Below are 18,984 nucleotides of genomic sequence, written 5' to 3'. Positions count from 1 at the left end.
GGATGGGCAGCGCAATATTACTTCTGTAGTGACTGCTCATAATATTCCAATATAAGCTTATATTAAATTGTGGGTTCAATTTAATTAGTAAGAAGCTAATTGGGGGAGGCCATATCCAAATTCTTCCATAGATCTCTGACTGGGCCCAATATGTGACTTAATATAAATAGGAGAATAAAAGAGACATAAAATAAACTTAATTATTATCATAATTTTCGTCCCCCTCTTTTTCTAGAAGAGGGACGATTTTCAGCTCCCCCCGTGAGCAGTTTTCGTCTTCTTTATTCAAGTCTTAGTATTCTGTTGAGATCAGCCCACACTGATATCAGTTTACGGTGCGGGAACCAGTCAGAATATCCGTGGTTTAGTACTCAAGATCTTCACGAGGAGAAGGCGCTAGCCAACTTTGATTTTTTGGAGAATCAACGAGGTAAATTGGCTAATTCCGCAGTAAGCATGTTTTAGTTTTCAATTACGCTAAAGCAAGATTAAATTCAAGTTATGAGCATGATACAGGTGTGAATTACGCGAATAGATTTTGTCTAAATAATCTGCTAAATAGATCAAGATATTATGTGATCAATCTGATGCACGCTTCCGCTGCCAACCCCATCAAATAGCTCTTATTTTTCCATCATGATTAATATTATTTTTGTACTTCTTCGATTCAACTGAATATTATATTAAATAACAAAAATTAATAGTTTTAATCAATATTTATAGTGTCCGTGAAATAATATTTTTAATTAATAAAAAATTATTGATATTTAAAATTCTAAATTTAAAATTTAATTTTATAAAATTAAATCTAATATTGAAATAAAGAAACAAAGTGAAGGATGGCAAAAGGGAAGAAGAATGAAAATTTTGAAATAATATCAGATTTAATACACCACTCAAATAATATCAGATTTAAAATGTTAAAAGTGTAAAAAGACCAAATTACTCAAACCTCAAAAGGGTATTTTCGCATCAAAACATGGCAAAAGGACCAATTTCGAGATAAACCCTTAGTCCAGGGATGTCTGGCAATATTTTTAAAGTCCAAGGACTATGGACGAGGTAAACCCATAGTCCAGGGATCATTTTAGAAGTTCACTCTTTTATTAATTAACACAATTTTAACTTATGGAGTCTATGGAGTATGGATTGTTATTAATAAATATTTATCAACATTGTTTAATAAAACTTAGAAGAATTAATTACTTTAAATAAAGCATAATACTCTAATTAACATTAGTTAATGAATATGTAGTCTTCAAAATTGATTGTTGGCTGTGGGTGATGGCTGCAATATTCAAAATTGATTGCACAAAACCCCATTTCTTTAATTTTTATTTATTTTTTTATTTTTGTAAATGCTGATTTTAAATTAAAATTGGATCCAATTTCCCCCTATTTTTATCTATAAATATTCCCATATATCCTCACTTACACTCACCCCATTCTTGTGAATTTCTCTCTTCAATCTCTCAAATTCTCTCTCTTTGCCTCATATTTCTCATTTGTGCAATTGTGTTACATTTTGAGAATTCAAGTGCTAGTGCAACTTTTATTTATGTATTGTTTGTTATACTTATATTAGTTACTCTTTCTCTCAATTGAAAAAAATAGTATATAATTCTATATTACTATCAATATATCTTCATCTCGTGAAGCTCGTGTTGATAAGGGAAAAGGAAAATCCAAGACTAAGAGGCAAAGTCAGAAATCCGTGATTGATGAAATTTCTCAAATGAAAATATATGAGGCAAATTTCATCAATACAAGCTTCACGAGATGAAGCTCGACGAGATGAAATTTCCCAAACGTTCATTTGGGAAATTTCATCAATCACGGATTTCCGACTTGGCCTCTTAGTCTTAGATTTTCCTTTTCCCTTATCGACAGAGCTTCACGAGATGAAGACATCTTGATAGTAATATAGAATTATATATATATATATATATATGGATGTATTCATTTCCTTTTCCTATATTTCCTCCTTTTTCCTTCTTAATATCAGCCATTAGATTAGAGAAATGGACGGTCAAGATCAACATTGGGTAATTAATCCCGTGTTGCATTATTTGTCCTATTTTGTGCATTATGAGGGTACAATAGTAATCTAATAATGGCTGGAAACCGCTACGAATAATGCACCACATGGTCACGAGTAATGCATATAATTTCCTATATAATGCACAATATGTGAACTGCAATGCATATGAACAAGATGTGCTGTGTTATGATGTTTGACACACGTTTCTTGTTTCCCCTAAGGGTTTAATAAGCTTAGGGGCTAGGGTATAGTACGTAGACATGTATGTAATCTTCACATGGTAACGAGTAATGGATATAATTGACTATATAATGCACAATTTGTGAACTGCAATGCATACGAACAAGATGTGCTGTGTTATGATGTTTGACACACGTTTCTTGTTTCCCCTAAGGCATTAATAAGCTTAGGGGCTAGGGTATAGTACGTACGCATTAATAACAAATTATAAAACGATACGAATAATTCACCAAATTATCACGAGTAATGGATGTTATTAACTATATAATGCACAATATGTGAACTGCAATGCATACGAATAAGATGTACCATGTTATGATGTTTGACACACGTTTCTTGTTTCCCCTAAGGGTTTAATAAGCTTAGGGGCTAGGGTATAGTACATAGACATTACTAAATGCACGTATGTAATCTTCAATCCGTTGATTAACCCATATACACAATACCTCTAATAATGCATAATATACTGAGATAATGACAATTAACAGCTACATAATGCACTACCTAAACCAAATAATGCACATACATATATTCCAATAACAACAATTTGTTAGTAATGTCTACGTACTATACCCTAGCCCCTAAGCTTATTAAAGCTTTAGGGGAAACAAGAAACGTGTGTCAAACATCATAACATGGTACATCTTATTCGTATGCATTGCAGTTCACATATTGTGCATTATATAGTTAATAACATCCATTACTCGTGACAATTTGGTGAATTATTCGTATCGTTTTATAATTTGTTATTAATGCGTACGTACTATACCCTAGCCCCTAAGCTTATTAAACCCTTAAGGGAAACAAGAAACGTGTGTCAAACATCATAACACAGCACATCTTGTTCGTATGCATTGCAGTTCACAAATTGTGCGTTATATAGTCAATTATATCCATTACTTGTTACCATGTGAAGATTACATACGTGTCTACGTACTATACCCTAGCCCCTAAGCTTATTAAACCCTTAGGGGAAACAAGAAACGTGTGTCCAAACATCATAACATGGTACATCTTATTCGTATGCATTGCAGTTCACATATTGTGCATTATATAGTCAATTATATGCATTACTCGTGACCATGTGGTGCATTATTCGCAGATACCAAAATGTGGCAGTTACTTTTCCGTCAAATGTCAATAATAACCCTGTAATGCATACAACCACCTTCTATAATGCAACACGGAACCAGTTTTATAGAATCAATCTGATCCGTTGATGCCTTAGATCTAACGCGTAATATTAAGAAGGAAAAATGATCTAAGATGTGAAAAGGAGAATAACGCTCCCCTATATATATATATATATATATATATATATATATATATATATATATATATAGGATTGTGTTCAAATCCTTTTCACCTATTAAATCCAATCTCCTTCTTAATCTCATCCGTGGATTTGTAGTGATCTAATGGTTTAAATCTTTTGCTGAAATTATTTAATTTCCTTAATTTTTAACGTGTAAAGGGCATAATAGTGATTAAAAATTGGAGTTAGTTATGGAATGCTCCATGATTTCAGCCGGGGAGGATTTGTGCAGTTTATCCTAATATTTTATGCAAATTTCGCTGAATTCTTCTTCCATTAGTCCGGGTTAAATTAGTTGTGTTTTGTTAATCTTAGATTTGCCAATTTCATATGTTATCTGATAGGTTTCGGTGTGCTTTTTTAGCTTCTATTTATCTGAAAGTGGTCCTTTCTTTGCAAATTAAAATTCCACGCCTCAGCAGTTTGTTGTATGAGTTGTTTCAATCTTGAATGTTTAGTTTTCAATTGTAAGTTTTCTTTTTGAAGAATTTGGTTCTGACAATTTTAGGTGAAGACGGTTTCGTGTGAGAAGTTAGTGTGCATGTTCTTTTTCTTACTCAAAACTGTAGATTTGTTTTTGTACCGATGACTTCTTCTCAGTGCATTTATGGCTATTTAGGAATTTTTTTCGTCTGTATTTCGCGGTTATTCCCTTTTCTAATTGTGTTAGATTTGAGTAGTTTTGTGGATTTGGATTAGAGGTGATAAAGAGTCCAAAGATGCTTGTTTTTCATATTATCATGTTATTCTGGTATTGCTTTCTTTGTGTGCTATGTTGTGTTGATGATTCTATAATAATGCCGAATTTGTTAGCTACTTAGCTTTATTTACGTGCGTGGGCTTGGGGTCCTTATTTTGGTCCAATCCTACCCGTCGATTTGTTTCAGGCTACTGTTATATTCCAGTTTTGTGGATTTAGATGGAGAGGTTATAGAGTATCAGAGAATACACATAATGTACATATTTTGTAATATAATGGTTGTTTTAGGTTCTATAATGCATCAATTGTGATCTATAATATACATTTTTCATGACCAGTTTAATTTAAGTTTTGCCATCTTTTATTGTTCGCCGCACGTTTCTTGTTTTCCCAAAGAGTTTAGCAATCCTTGGGGCTAGATGTAGTATGTACTAATTGACAAAATCATTACCAAAGTCCACGAGTTTCAGTTATTAAACAAGGGTTTAGATATCATCGCGGCTAGGGAGTAGTTTTGACTGATATACATAATGTACATATTATACTAAATAATGGATGTTTTAGGTTCAGTAATGGTCGAGACATGAGCTGTAATATATATGTTTGCTGAGCCGTTTTTATTTTCGTTTTTGTAAAGTGGTTATGTTGTATGCAATAGTGAAGGCAAGAAGAAGTCGAACGAGGATGACCAATTGAATGCACGAGTTTCACTCATTCATCTAGGGTTCAGATATCATCTCGGCTAGGGAGTAGTTTTTACCGATACACATAATGTACATATATTACTTTTTCAGTAATGGAGGATTTATGATCTGTAATGTAAATGTTTGCTTAGCACGTTTCATGTATTACCCGAGGGTTTAGCAATCCTAGGGGCCAGGGTGTAGTATGTATTAAGTTACAAAACAATCGCCAAAGTCCACGTGTTTCAATAATTCATCTAGGGTTTATATATCATCTCTGGTAGGGAAGTAGTTTTTACTGATACACATAATGTACATATATTACTCTATAATGATTATTTTAGTTTATGTAATGGACCATTTATGATATATAATGTAAATGTTGGCTGAGACGTTTTTTTTGTGATTTTATACAGTGGTGGTTGTACCCATGTACACAAGCAGTCAATTAATGCATAATACTTAGTAAATAATGTATAATACTTGATAAATAGTGTACAGAAGCAATGAAATAATGCACACAAGCAGTCAAATAATGCACAAAGGAATATTGCATTCACTCATCCACCTATGTACACAAGCAGTCAAATAATGCATAATGCATGATAAATATTGTATAATCCTTGATAAATAATGTACACAAATAATCAAATAATGCACAAAACAATATTACATTCACCCATTCACCTATGTGCACAACAGTAAAAAAAAGCATAATATTTGATACATAATAGATAGTACTAGTTTAATAATGTATAGATTCATTCAAATAATGCACAAAACAATATTATACATGCAAATTGAGGAGTTCTGGTTGGCACCTATTCACCCTTGTACACAAAATTCACATAATGCCTTATACTTGATAAATAATGTATAATACTTAATAAATAGTGTACATAACACAAGCAGTTCAATAATGCCTAATATATGATGAATAATGTATACTATTAGATAAATAATGTACAGATTCAATCAAATAATGCTCAGATGAATATTGCATTCACTCAATCACTCATGTACACACGCAGTCAAATAATGGATAATACATGATAAATAATGTGTAATCATTAATTAATAATGTACACAAACAATCAAATAATGCACAAAAGAATATTACATTCACCGATCCACCAATTTACAAAACCCAATACAGATTTCCAAAAAGGTGAGAACCGTAACTTGAGCTAGAAAACCAGGAAATCTCATTTAAATTTCATCACTAACATACAAAATTACATAAATCAAATCACGATCATAGCTATACTGGCGATTGTACAATACCGATGATTCATTCAGGTAACTTAATTCCATGAGATCATATACACCATCAAGAATATCAGGATTTGCTGGTATCGGAGTTTCTGAACTCACTTTCAGTACCTACACAAGGAAAATTGTTAATGAAAGCCACAAGGTAACAGTTCAAGAAAAAACAATAATGGAAACCAAAATTTTGCACCCTTTTCCCTCAGGCGATGTTATCACTGAATCATTACCAGTAGCCTGAAGAACTGTCCCCAGCTCCCAGTTACCATCAGGAAGCTGAACCCACGACTGAATTTTCTGTAATATAAACTCACAATTCAAAGATGATCACCTCATTAAAATTACAAGTATGATGTTCATATAAAGCTCTTTCCTACATAAAGTTATAGGAACAACATTAACAATGACAACACAAGCATGCTGTAGCATACAAGATATGAATACATGTAACCACTTAACCATCCAATTAATGCAATGACATTATCAAATAATGAAGATATTATAACAAGTAATGAAAAAACACATTTACAACGGATACAACATAATGCAATTACATTTTCAAATAATGGATTCCCATCAGCAAATAATGCAATCACATAATGTAATAATTCACTCACAACACAAGCATCCTGTAGCATACAAGATATATATACATGTACCTATTAACCATCCAAATAATGCATTCACATAAACAAATAATGAAGCTATTATAACAAGTAATGCAAAAACAGATTTACGACAGGAACCAACAAAATGCAATCACATTTTCACATAATTCAATCACATCATCAAATAATGCAATCACATAGTGTAATAATTCACTTACAACACAAGCATGCTGCAGCATACAAGATATATATATACATGTACCAATTAACCATCCAAATAATGCATTGACATAATAAAATAATGAAGCTATTATAACAAGTAATGCAAAAACAGATTTAAAACAGGCACCAACATAAAGCAATCACATTTTCAAATAATTCAAACACATCAGCAAATAATGCACTCATATAGGTGAATAATGCAGTTATAACAAAAGCATGCTGCGACATACATGATATGTATATACATGTAACCACCTAACCAACCACAATAATGCACTCACATATTCAAATAATGTAGGCATATTTTACAAATAATGAAGAGATCCTATCTTGCAATGAACAAACACACTTTCAATTTAATTAATCACAATCTAAGACCACAGCAACAACATTAACAATGTACTCATATAGGAAACAAAATGCACCCACATACTAAAACAATGCATAGACCATGTGAATAAATGAATATACAAACATGCTTTCGTTATCTGCCAATTGAAATCACATATGCCCAAACTGCATTCACATGCTAAAATAATGTAATTATTTTGTCAAATAATGCAGATTTAATATCGAGTAATGTTGGAACAAGCCAACATTGACTGATTTTACAATCCAAACATCCAAGGCAATTACAGTTGAACGCGAAACACAAAAGCTCACCATCTTGCTGGGTTTGCTGCGAATTGCTTGGCCGTCCTCTTTTCGGCATTATAAGATCTGCGTCTGAATACAACCAAACAACAGGGATTTAGATTGTAATATCAAATCCGGTCGAATGGTGGTAATCGGGTTAATTGTGGTGTGGGTGTTGTGTTCCTATAGATTATTGGAGAAAGGGTTATTGAAACTCGAAAATGCCGAAGCAGTTGAATACCAATCGGAAAAACCCTACCTCTACTTAGAACGCGGCGGAGTAATGTTCGGAACCACCACGAGAATACAAATCCACTGAAAAACCGGTGTAATCGTCGCCAAAAAAGTCCACGGCGGCTAGGGTTTTGCAAGTCCGATGGATTTTGAGATGGATAGTGGAGAGATTAGCGGAGTAAATGCGGTTTGTGAAGAATGAGGCGGCAGATTGTAATCAGCGGGTGTATCCCGCTAAATTCGCGACCCCTCGTGTTCTCCAAAATTTCATACTATACAATTACTAATTCACCCCCGTAATGAACGAAATAGTCTAAATAATGAACTTCGGGGTGCTTAATTACTACTCAAATCCTGGTCGTTCATCTCCTTAATCCAATGACCCTAATCGAATTGGAACTTAAATCTAATGATACAAAAGGACATTAGCATGACCCTATATATATATATATATATATATATATATATATATATATATATATATATATATATATATATATATCTAATGATACAAAAGGACATTAGATATATATATATATCTAATGATACAAAAGGACATTAGCATGACCCTATATATATATATATATATATATATATATATATATATATATATATATATATATATATATATATTTCAATTGAGAGAAAGAGTAACTAATATAAGTATAACAATCAATACGTAAATAATAGTAGCACTAGCACTTGAATTCTCAAAATGTAAGCACAATTGCACAAATGAGAAATATGAGGCAAAGAGAGAGATTGAGAGATTGAAGAGAGAAATTCTCGTTAACATAATAATGGGTTGAGCGTAAGTGAGGATATATGAGAGTATTTATAGATAAAAATAGGGGGAAATTGGATCCAATTTGAATTTAAAATTAGCATTTACAAAAATAAATAAATAAAAATTAAAGAAATGATGTATTGTGCAATCAATTTTGAATAGTGCAGCCATCACCCACCGCTAACAATCAATTTTAAAGACTCAACCTATCAATTTTGAAGACTACAGATTCATTAACCAATGTTAATTAGAGTATTACATTTTATTTAAAGTAATTAATTCTTCTAAGTATTATTAAACAATATTGATAAATATTTATAAATAATGATCCATACTCCATAGACTCCGTACGTAAAAAATTGTGTTAATTAATAAAATCAGAAATAGTATTATAAAGTTATTACCATAATGGTCCATACTCCATAGACTCCATCTTGTAATTGATTTTATTTTTATTTTAATATCTTTTCTCTTATGTTTTCCAAATTACCAAAAATGAAAGTTACTTATAAAATTATAAAACTCAAAAACCGGATCATTCAACAATGTTTTATTTAATGGAGTATAGTTTTAATCTAAGGATTAACTATGTTTAAATTTATCATTGCATTGGCGGTTCGGAACCGTGAAACCGCCGGTTAACCGGCGGTTCGGAACCGTCCAGAACCGGCGGTTCGGTCACGGTTTCGGTTCGAAAAATTTAGAACCTGAACCGAACCACAGTTCAAAAATTCATGATTTCAGATTGGGATATTTCTCGCGGTTTCGGTTTGTAACCGTAACCGGCGGTTGCGGTTTCAGTTTTAACCGTCGCTTCGGTAAACCTTGGGCATCTCTAGTTGTGAACATGCCCTTAGTGGACAAAAGTATTCCTTCAATTATACTGAAAATCCAAAAATACCCTCACAAGTCACAACCCTAATTAATGCAGTCAATACATTCAATCACTTTTTCTTTCTCTCTATGCCTTACTTTACCAACTTCATAGACAACCACAAGCGTATTCCTGCAAGGAGACATATCATCGACTTGGATTTCTAGAGGTAACTCATATTTACTCTTGCGCGGTTGGTTGCAAAATGTATGACTCATGCTCCTTTAGGCTCTTTAAATTCTGTGGGTGGTGTAGCTACTGAGATTAATGCAGTCAATTATGTCTCCCCTAGAAGTTGGTTAGCTACCTCTCATTTTGTTCTAGGATTCTTCCTTTTTGTGGGTCATTTATGGCACGACCTCTTATTTACTCTTGCGCGGTTGATTGCAGAGTGTACTTTACATTAATGGCATCGTCGGTGACAATAAATCAGCTTGCATACTTGGTGATGTATTAACTGGGCAAAAATTGTATGAAGATGCACCGTAGAGTCTATGACCACAAGTCCAACCAAGTCAGGTCCTTCGCAAAAACGCATATTTGCTCATTCTCACACCACACGGTTCAGCACAAAGGATAAACGACGGGGAGGTAGATAAGAATGCTGAAATATAATTCATTCAATCATCCCCAAGTAGGAAATTAAACCTAGTCATTTTTATGGATTGCAAATCATTAAAAACCTTGCTAGAAAAGGACGAGTCAAAACGTTTTATTCCCGGGTCCTTAGAGCATTTACAGTGGATCTCAGGGCTTATCTCAAGACCTATCTCCATTTCTTCCTACTACATCAACATTTTACCACAGACGTAAAGTTGTCAAGTCGGCCGAGCTGGCCCTCTGAGGCCTGCCTATATTGAGGCCCGGTCCGGCCGAGACCCATGTCTAAGGCGGGCTGGGCTGGGATTTTTCTAATTTTGCTAAGTCCGGCCTAGGCCTACTTGCCATGTGGTCCCAAGCTGGGTTGGACCGGGCTTGGCTGGGCTTGGCTTTGTTTAAATTTTTTATTTTTGTGTTTTAAAGATATCCTAAATAAAACATATAACTTGTATCTATATCTCATTAACTAAATCTAAATTTAAATATTGTGTTTAAGCTCATTTATTGACTTTGTATTACCAATATTTTTCATGTTTTTTTTATTCTATTTAAAAGTAAGTGTATAACTAAAGAAATAACCAATATTGTTAGTTTTGTTAGTAGATGATAACATATGAGTTGGTGTTGTATTTTTAAAACTACAAGCATATGAACTAACTAACAAATTCAAAGAATTCTATAATTATTAATCAATATTATGGTTTGAATACATAATATTCTTAAAGTTAAACTTCAGAACATCTTTTTTACATCTTGAATAAAAAAATATAAGAACAAAATTAGATATAGTCAAGATTGAATGTTGCATTCATAATTTAGTTGGAAATTTATGTTGATATTAAACTATTACTATTTGAGTCCATCGGAGACATCCAAAAAATTGAAATGATATAGACAAAATTAACATTTCTCATGCACAAGATGACATGCATAAATAGAGAAATATACTATTATTAGTGATTAATCACCTAATTATATTTAAAAAAAAAACTAACTATAGAAGGTGGGCCTTTGATGGGCCCCGAGCCTGGGTTTACAAAATTGCCCAATAGGAGCCCATCTCAACTAATGAGCCCAATCCAGGCCCGCTCCATATCACTGGTGCGCCGAGATAGCCCGCCCAATTGACAACTATACACAGAGCCTATATCTCCCTGCAATGGAAAGGCCTAGGCTCAGGGCTTGTCCCACAACCATCTCATTTCCAAGTCAACATTATTTCTATATTTCATTTATAATTGTTGTTAAGTAATATGATAAAATAGTACAAAACATAAATTCAAGACAAAAATTAAAAAGAAAACATACTTAATTTAAAAAAAGAAACTATCATACATTTAGCAAATATAATAGAGAAAAAAGAAGAAGTATAGAGTGAGAATGAAGGGGTTAGTGAAAATAATGAGGTATGGAGGTATATATATAAGGTTTAAAAATTTAAAAAAATGCATATTTCAATAGGGCCGATGATCGGCTCATTGCCCTCTCACCGCAATGATGGGCCGATCATGGCCCCGTGGAGATCGGCCATGGCCGTTGGAATGGCCCTTTGGGGGAGGTAAGAGAGGGCCGATCGTCGGTGCCTTTTCCGCACTGATGGCCGATCTCCATGCCTATGATGGCCTCGGGAGATCGGCCATCCATTGCTAATGCTCTTAGGAAACATAATCCATCGTACAAAACAAGGAGAAATAGAGTGATAAATGGGCTTTTCCATCCATATCCACACTAAAAAACGGGCCCTTGAGTGATTCAAAACCCAAAATTCCAAGCACTGTATAGCCTCCGATTCTTCTTGGAAGCAAAAATTCTGGTGTATTTTGCCAGTAGAGTCTACTTCTAACTACAGTCTACAGATGTCTGATGGGTTTTCAAGAAAAGTAACAAAACTACACAATTTATTTTGAAAATAAGTAAAATAGTTAATCAGCTGGATAGATCATTATTGATACATATTGTCTAATAGAACTGTTGATTCGAAATGCAATTACACCAGTTGAGCAACAGAAAACAGAAACAAAGGTAAGAAGCAGTCTTTAGCACATTTTTGAAGAGTAATGGCATAATAAATCCACAACTTCGATCTCTTCTTGTCCTAAGTTTTGCATTTTTGGCAAGAAATACATGGGAGATTCCCAGCGAAAATCCCACAATTCCAAAAAGTTTCTAATGAAATCTTCGCAAAAGGCCAACACTATTAATAAAAAAGCACATCAGACTCGTCAGTTTAAATGTATAATCCTGAATTTTTTATTCTGCTCCATAAATAAGTAAAACCAAGGCCAAAAGAAGTAGGATAATGCAATTTAGAAACCTTTTTAGCTACTAATTCTCCAACCTCTGTATACAAGACTAAACATGCGATGCGATCTATAGTTAACAAATCAAACTCATATACCTATATGTATATAATATATATGGAAAAAAAGGCTAAACAACAGTGTCTTACCTTCTACCTATATCAGTGAGCTTCAGCACCAACAAGAACAACTTTATAAGAATATACAAACAATATCTGATTCATAACTGGGATGAAAAAAAATTTAAAACAGATTTACCTAAAATTGGGAAACATGTCAAAACCTCTGTATGAAGTCGTAGATGTGCTGACTGATCTCCTCCGGTTTCTCTTCATTAAGAAAGTGAGCCACTCCTTCCATGATGACCAATTCTTGCAAATACGGAACGTGTTTCTTGAAGCCTCCGCTGTGTATATATTCCTTCACACCTAGGGTATTATAAGTTAGGTCGAGATCTCCAACAATGAACTTTACTGGCACCTTTATCTGCACTCCTGTCCATGGAGCCATGACCTCCCAATTCCTACGTAAACAAGAAAATGTCAGAATTGCCTGCACAGATTTGACTTTAAAACCATCACACTGAACCGATGCTCTATAATAATTCATATCCCCATTTTATCCGCACCATGCTCCAAGAATAGATCCATGCAAGCAAAATCTCTCATCAAAAGTATTGGAGATAACACCACTAACTATGAATGTATTGTGTTGGATGTAATAAATTCTATTCTATGCAAATCAAGCAAAGCCAACAAAAAACCAAGCAGGCATTACAGGTCCATAGCTCGATAGTAGTTCAATCCACCCGTGAAGCCTTTGTGGTCATATTTGCTAGCATAGTACGAGACATCCTCTTCTGACAACCAAGATGGCATTGTGATTGGTTTATCAGGCGATCCCCCAAAGCCAACTGTTTTAGGAACGCGAAGAGGAGCCGGATTCCTTGATATTAAAAATTTCTTGATCAATCTTCCAGTGTCAACGCGAGAAAACTCTTCCTCGGCCTCCCCAGGTTCCTAAATAAATGAATCTATAGTATATAATCAACCACAAGAGGGCACAATTTTCTTAAAATTGAACAAAATTCATCACATAGCTGAGTGATCTGAGCAAAATTGAACAGACGGGAAAATTCACGTAATATAACAGCATCTAACAGTTAAAGGCTGCATAATAGATCGTAAGATCATAAAGCTCTGTTTCAGGAAACTATGAGTATTGTTAACCAGAACAATTTCAATGAAAGCATTGAAGCCTACATTTAAGATCAAAGCAATGAAGATACTGGTAGCGACCTTGACAAAGCAGAAATTATTGGAAAGCAGAAATTTACATCTGAAAATTTTAATAAAAAGGATAAGAGAGATTTACAGCAACAGCTCCGATCATACTGTAGAGATATGCTAATGATCAATAGATATCAAAATTAATAAATTCGAAGTTGAATCGAAACGAAATAAAAATTACTAATAAATTGGAAGTTGAATCGAAACGAAATACCTGAAATCTGCAGATGTAGTAATCGTCGCCGAGAAGAGCTCTCATAGTTTCTAGGGGCTTCCGCCGCGGATTCCTCGGCTGGAAAACAACGCTGGTATTGACCAAAGCCCTAATTCGATCGGGGCGGAGCAAGCAGAAATGCCAAGCCATAACCGCTCCCCAATCGTGACCGACGAGAAAAACTTTGTCGAGCCCTAGGGAGTCCAGGACGGCGACCAAATCTCCGATTATGTGGAAAACAGTGTAGCTGGCGGGGGAGGGAGGCGCGTCGGAGTCACCGAAGCCGCGGAGGTCGGGGGCGATAGCGCGGTAGCCCCTGGAGGAGAGGAAGAGCATCTGGTGGCGCCACGAGTACCAGAGCTCCGGAAAGCCGTGGAGGAGGAGGACGGCGGGGCCGTCGCCGATCTCGGCAACGTGGATGTTAACGCCGTTAGCTTCGATATTGGTATGCCGGATTTTCTCCATGTTTAATTTTTGATTGAAAATCTGACTTACTAAACCGCCCTTTTGTATGGCCGCCACTGCTGCATGCACTGTTGATGAGACCTGCGAAAAGTAATTGATGTGACACCAAAGCATGGTTCTTGTCCCCTATTATTTTCCCACTCTCGAACCTGCATTGCAATTTCCAATTTTTAGCCATTTCACCAAAACAATTAGGCGGTAGCTTCTCTTTCATTTTTTCCTCCAATCCACTTTAACTGCATCATTTTCGTCTGGCATACCCGTATCTCACCACAATTTTCTACTAATTCTCGGAAAACGCCGCTGCTTTTCATGCCATTTTCATCAATGCCTCCAAAACGGAGACGAAGTTCCGCAGGAGCGTCCTCCGCCCGTAGTTCTTCAAGGCGCAAAAAGAAGCCGCCAACGCCATCGTCTTCGTCACCATCACCTCCGGCATCACCTAGATACGGTAGAAGGGCTCGAGGACCGGAGATAATCGACGTAGACCCAGAAACGTGGAGCATTCGCGATCCTCAGCTGGATTTCTTTGTTCCGGAAGAAGAATATAGTAAGTTCAAATTTAAAATTCGAAGCAAGCGATTTTGACTGTGATTTAGGGCTCCGAAAATTGGTTGTTTTGTGAAATTATTTTGATGTCGTCGCGTGATGGGAAATTAGGACTTTATATGTGAAATAGGACTTTTATATGTGAAATTTGTTGGTTTAAATTTGGAAGTTTTCTAATTCTATACAAACCCTAACAGGGGACCATGTCGGGATGTTTTCCGTCGCTTTTCATCACGGAGGCCAATCTTCGAAATCAATGGACAGAAGAAGTATGTTGGGGGGCAATTGACATTCTTTGACTATTGCTGGATTCGCCAATTCGAGCTCTTAGATCTTTTCAGCATGGTGTTGCTGTTGGGGTACAATAGGAAAACCATCTGTGAGTTCTATTACGTTCATCCAATGTACAGTTATGGCTGTATGGGCGTGGAAATACGAAGTCCATTGCTGCCCATTACGGACGATCAACATCTGGCCCATTTTCTCGAAGTCGCGGCTACTAGCACAAAGCTTGTTTACATTTATCTCGTGGAGATGACAGAGGCAGCCGCCCTGCTCAAGAAGCGGAAGGAAGAAGCGGAGGAGTTTCTGAAATTTGTGAACGCTTGTAAAAAACCCTCTGTGGTCATTGAAGAGCTTGACGAACCGGACCCAATTGTGCCGAAGAGTAAGAGTAAACCAAAAAGGAAGAAACATCAACACGAGGAGCAGAGGAAACCATTGGCACCATTATTGATGCTTGAGTGGTACCCCAGGGATGTCGAGTTTGAAGAGTTTTTGACCAAAAGTTTATTAGACAAACGTCGCGAATGGAAGAGTGAAGAGGAGGCAGCACGTAAGAATTTGATGGATGCATTTGCATCATGTAGTGCAGACCAAGCATAAGATGTTGTGGTGGAGGTTGAAGAGAATGAGGCAGTCGATGGAGTTATTGGACAAGGAGATGTCCATGAATGCGAAGATGGAGATGAGATTGAGGTAGAAGGTGGAGATGAAGGTAGCAATGGTAAACACGTTAAACAACCTAAGGTTGAGGTTGAAGCAGTTATAGACCATGCAGAGGTTAGTACACCACTATGGAATATGTTTGTGATTTGTTGTTTATGTTTGGTATTCATATGTGATTCATCTTTTAGTCAGATTCTCCTGCATGAAGATGAAACAATTGTAGACCCTGATAGCGTGGCAGAGGTTAGTGCACACCTTTTGTAATATAGTTGTGATTTATGATTGTATGTATGGTGTTCATTTGTGATTTATGTTAAATCAGATGGGGCAATCTATTCATAGTGAAGATGTTCAGCATGTTGACGATAGTGTGTACAACCCGACCCTGGATTTTTCAGCCGAACCGCAATGTCAACTGTAGGCGGAAGTTCCCATTATAGAGGAGATTCCGAATGGATTGCTAATGTTTGGACTTGAACGTGATGTGGAACAAGCAGGATAGGAAGTGCATGATGGGCCTGAAGTGCATGGTGGACCGGAAGTGCAAGCTGGACCCGAGGTACAAGGTATTCCGGAAGTACATGATGGTCCGGGAGTAGAACCTCAAGAGGAGATATACATTCCATCGTTTGAGTACGTTCCGGACGGCTGCCATCTACATAACGAGGGACCGCCGACTGATGATGAAGATGATGAGATGGACCATTTTATCTCGTTGGCACACATGTGCCGAGATGAGCAGCTTTTCACCTCATATTACGAATCCATTTTCCAACAACAGGCGAGACAGGAGCCAGAGAATGCAGACCAACCGGGTCAAGGCGAAGCCCAGCCGGGTGAAGGCGAAGACCAACCGGGGTCAGAGGATAAACAGCGGAGGAAGTATTCGTCTTATGTGGATAAGAGGAACATGACAGACAACCCACTTTTCGAGGAAGAAGCTGTGGACGAGCTACAAGATGTTGATGACCTCGAGGATTTGGAGGGTTTGAAGGGTTTGAAGAAGAGCGGCATAAAGTTTACCCCGTTCAAGCTCGAGAGTAATGAGCTTCCGTTGTGGAAGCCGGGTGATGTTTTTAAGCATAGAGATTTCTTCTATGACGTGTTGAGACAGTACGCAATAATGACCAGAAAGCGGGTGCACGTGAAAAGAAATGGCGGCAACAAACTTCGAGCCATTTGTAAAGGGCAAGGCTGTGAGTGGTATGTATACTTGAGGAAGCATGAAATACACAACGGTCATGATTACGTTGTGATGAATATGCAACGCGATCACGCGCACACATGCTCTCAGGTGTTGGATTCGAAGTGGCTGACGGTAAAGTGGCTAGGTGAGCGTTATATGGAGAAGATCAAAGTCAACCCTCACATTCCACTTGCAGCTATACGGCAGTGTGTCGATGAAGATTTTGGCCTGAAGATAGGTAGGATGAAGGCATATCGGGCCAGAGAGCACGCACTGGACGGCATATTCGGCTCTACGGCAGCCCAATACAGAAACTTGTTCTACTACAAAGCCGAATTGGAGCGGACGCACCCTGATTCCAGCATTCATATACATCATGAGAATACGAGAGATTCTGGCGCCGTGGGTCCGAGATTCCTGAGGTTCTACTGCTGCCTAGGACCATTGAAAAATGGATGGATGCAATTATGTCGGCCAATTATCTTCTTCGACGCTTGTTTCTTGCGAGGGATGTACAAAGGACAGCTCGTGACAGCAATGTGGATTGATCCCAATAATGGCTGGTGGCCGATTGCTTGGGCTGTGACTGAAGCCGAGAGTTATGTCCGGTGGAAGTGGTTCGTGGAGTACTTGTCTGATGACCTAAACTTGCATGCAAATGGGCCACGATATGTGTTTATGTCTGACCAACAAAAGGTATGGTCGTTGTGATTTCAATATTACATAATGTACGTGGTATGTGATTTTATTTTATCTGTGATTTGATCAATACATTATGTACTGGAACTGGTATTTTGTAGTAATATTTTGTTGTGTTGCATCAGGGGCTTGCAAAGTTGATTGCTGAGGAATTCCCGCAAAGCGAGCATATACAACAATTTCAAGAAGAGATTTGTGTTCAACACATATACAACAATTTCAAGAAGAGATTTGTTGGAGAAAATTTAAAAGACCGGTTGTGGGAGATTGCCTCGAGTACCACCGTCGAACTGTGGACAAGATGGATGCTTTGCAGACCGAGTATCCCCAAGCACATCAGTGGCTTTCTGGAGTTGCTCCCAAAGAAAAGTGGGTCAAGGCATTTTTCTCTCCACACACTTGTTGTGATGTGCTCCTGAACAACATTTGTGAGACATTCAATTCGAAGATTGCATTGGCTCGAGAGAAAGCAATTATCAGCATGTTGGAGGACATTCGAACAAGTCAAATGGAAAGAATTCAGATCAGAGGCCAGTGGATCAAAAGCTACGATCATGCAGTCCCTCATGTTATCAAAGAGCTTGTTGACAAGTGGTACGCGAGGGCTACATGGAACGGACAGTCTTCGTACCAAGTAGCTGGGCCGTCTGGCCAATATGTTGTCAACATGCGTGATTTCACATGCTCCTGCAGATTGTGGCAGCTAACCGGAATCCCGTGCACGCATGCTATCGCAACAATCAACAAGAATGGCGACGACGTGACGAGATTCGTCTCCCGATATTATTTGAAGTCAACAATGATCATGCTGTACGAGAATGTCCTTTACCCCATCAATGGGGTGGACAATTGGCCCAAGTCTACTTCTGATGGTGTGTTGGAACTGGCGCCCCCGCAGATAAAACGATAGCGTGGTAGGCCGAAGAAACGGAGACGTGAGGAGCCCCATATTCGTCTTCATGCGGACCGAGGAGAGTCATTGCGTCGCACCTTCGTGATGAAATGTTGGCGGTGCGGTCAAGAAGGTCATAATAGGAGGACATGCAGCAATGATCCTCGAACAGATGCCCGTTCTCAAGTTGGGGAGACTTTGCAGCACAACGGGTCGCGTGAACGTGGTGAGAG

At 37.0% G+C, this 18,984-nt stretch overlaps 2 protein-coding genes and 1 non-coding gene across 6 annotated transcripts; 2 read left to right on the top strand and 1 right to left on the bottom strand.

Moving 5' to 3' along the window:
- Positions 1-6,025: 6,025 nt before the first annotated feature.
- On the bottom strand, positions 6,026-14,477 carry LOC121790401 (epoxide hydrolase A-like). Of its 4 annotated transcripts, XR_006048275.1 has the most exons (5): positions 14,013-14,477; positions 13,287-13,528; positions 12,768-13,032; positions 6,442-6,545; positions 6,026-6,362 (listed from the first exon to the last, which is right to left on the bottom strand). XR_006048275.1 is itself a non-coding variant. In XM_042188638.1 (4 exons), the coding sequence occupies exons 1-3, from the start codon at positions 14,475-14,477 to the stop codon at positions 12,786-12,788; spliced, it is 954 nt and encodes a 317-aa protein (XP_042044572.1). In that variant the 3' UTR covers positions 10,996-11,363; positions 12,768-12,785. The 4 variants fall into 4 exon arrangements, 3 of the variants coding, with proteins under 3 accessions (XP_042044572.1, XP_042044573.1, XP_042044568.1); XM_042188638.1 differs by lacking the exons at positions 6,026-6,362; positions 6,442-6,545 and adding an exon at positions 10,996-11,363; XM_042188639.1 differs by lacking the exons at positions 6,026-6,362; positions 6,442-6,545 and adding an exon at positions 11,975-12,403.
- On the top strand, positions 11,067-11,166 carry LOC121793179. The gene has a single exon (XR_006049019.1). It is a non-coding gene; the product is annotated as a U6 spliceosomal RNA (small nuclear RNA).
- A 3,683-nt stretch (positions 14,478-18,160) lies between the features above and the next one.
- On the top strand, positions 18,161-18,769 carry LOC121775097. Its single transcript, XM_042172071.1, has one exon. It carries the CDS (start codon positions 18,161-18,163, stop codon positions 18,767-18,769), a length of 609 nt encoding a protein of 202 aa, XP_042028005.1.
- The last annotated feature ends 215 nt before the right edge of the window (positions 18,770-18,984 follow it).

The sequence above is a fragment of the Salvia splendens genome, chromosome 2, assembly GCF_004379255.2.
Source record: "Salvia splendens isolate huo1 chromosome 2, SspV2, whole genome shotgun sequence".
NCBI lineage: Eukaryota > Viridiplantae > Streptophyta > Magnoliopsida > Lamiales > Lamiaceae > Salvia > Salvia splendens.
Note: the sequence above shows the minus strand (reverse complement) of the source record. Positions and strands in the feature narration are given on the sequence as shown.

Bases quoted from the DNA above. Each gene is read 5' to 3' on its own strand.
- LOC121790401 (XM_042188638.1), bottom strand. From the start codon at position 14,477: ATGGAGAAAATCCGGCATACCAATATCGAAGCTAACGGCGTTAACATC. The intron at 13,529-14,012 runs GTATTTCGTTTC...TCATTTATTTAG, and splicing joins ACTACATCTGCAGATTTCAG to GAACCTGGGGAGGCCGAGGA. The intron at 13,033-13,286 runs GTAATGCCTGCT...TTGTTTACGTAG, and splicing joins TACTATCGAGCTATGGACCT to GAATTGGGAGGTCATGGCTC.
- LOC121775097 (XM_042172071.1), top strand. From the start codon at position 18,161: ATGGATGCTTTGCAGACCGAGTATCCCCAAGCACATCAGTGGCTTTCT.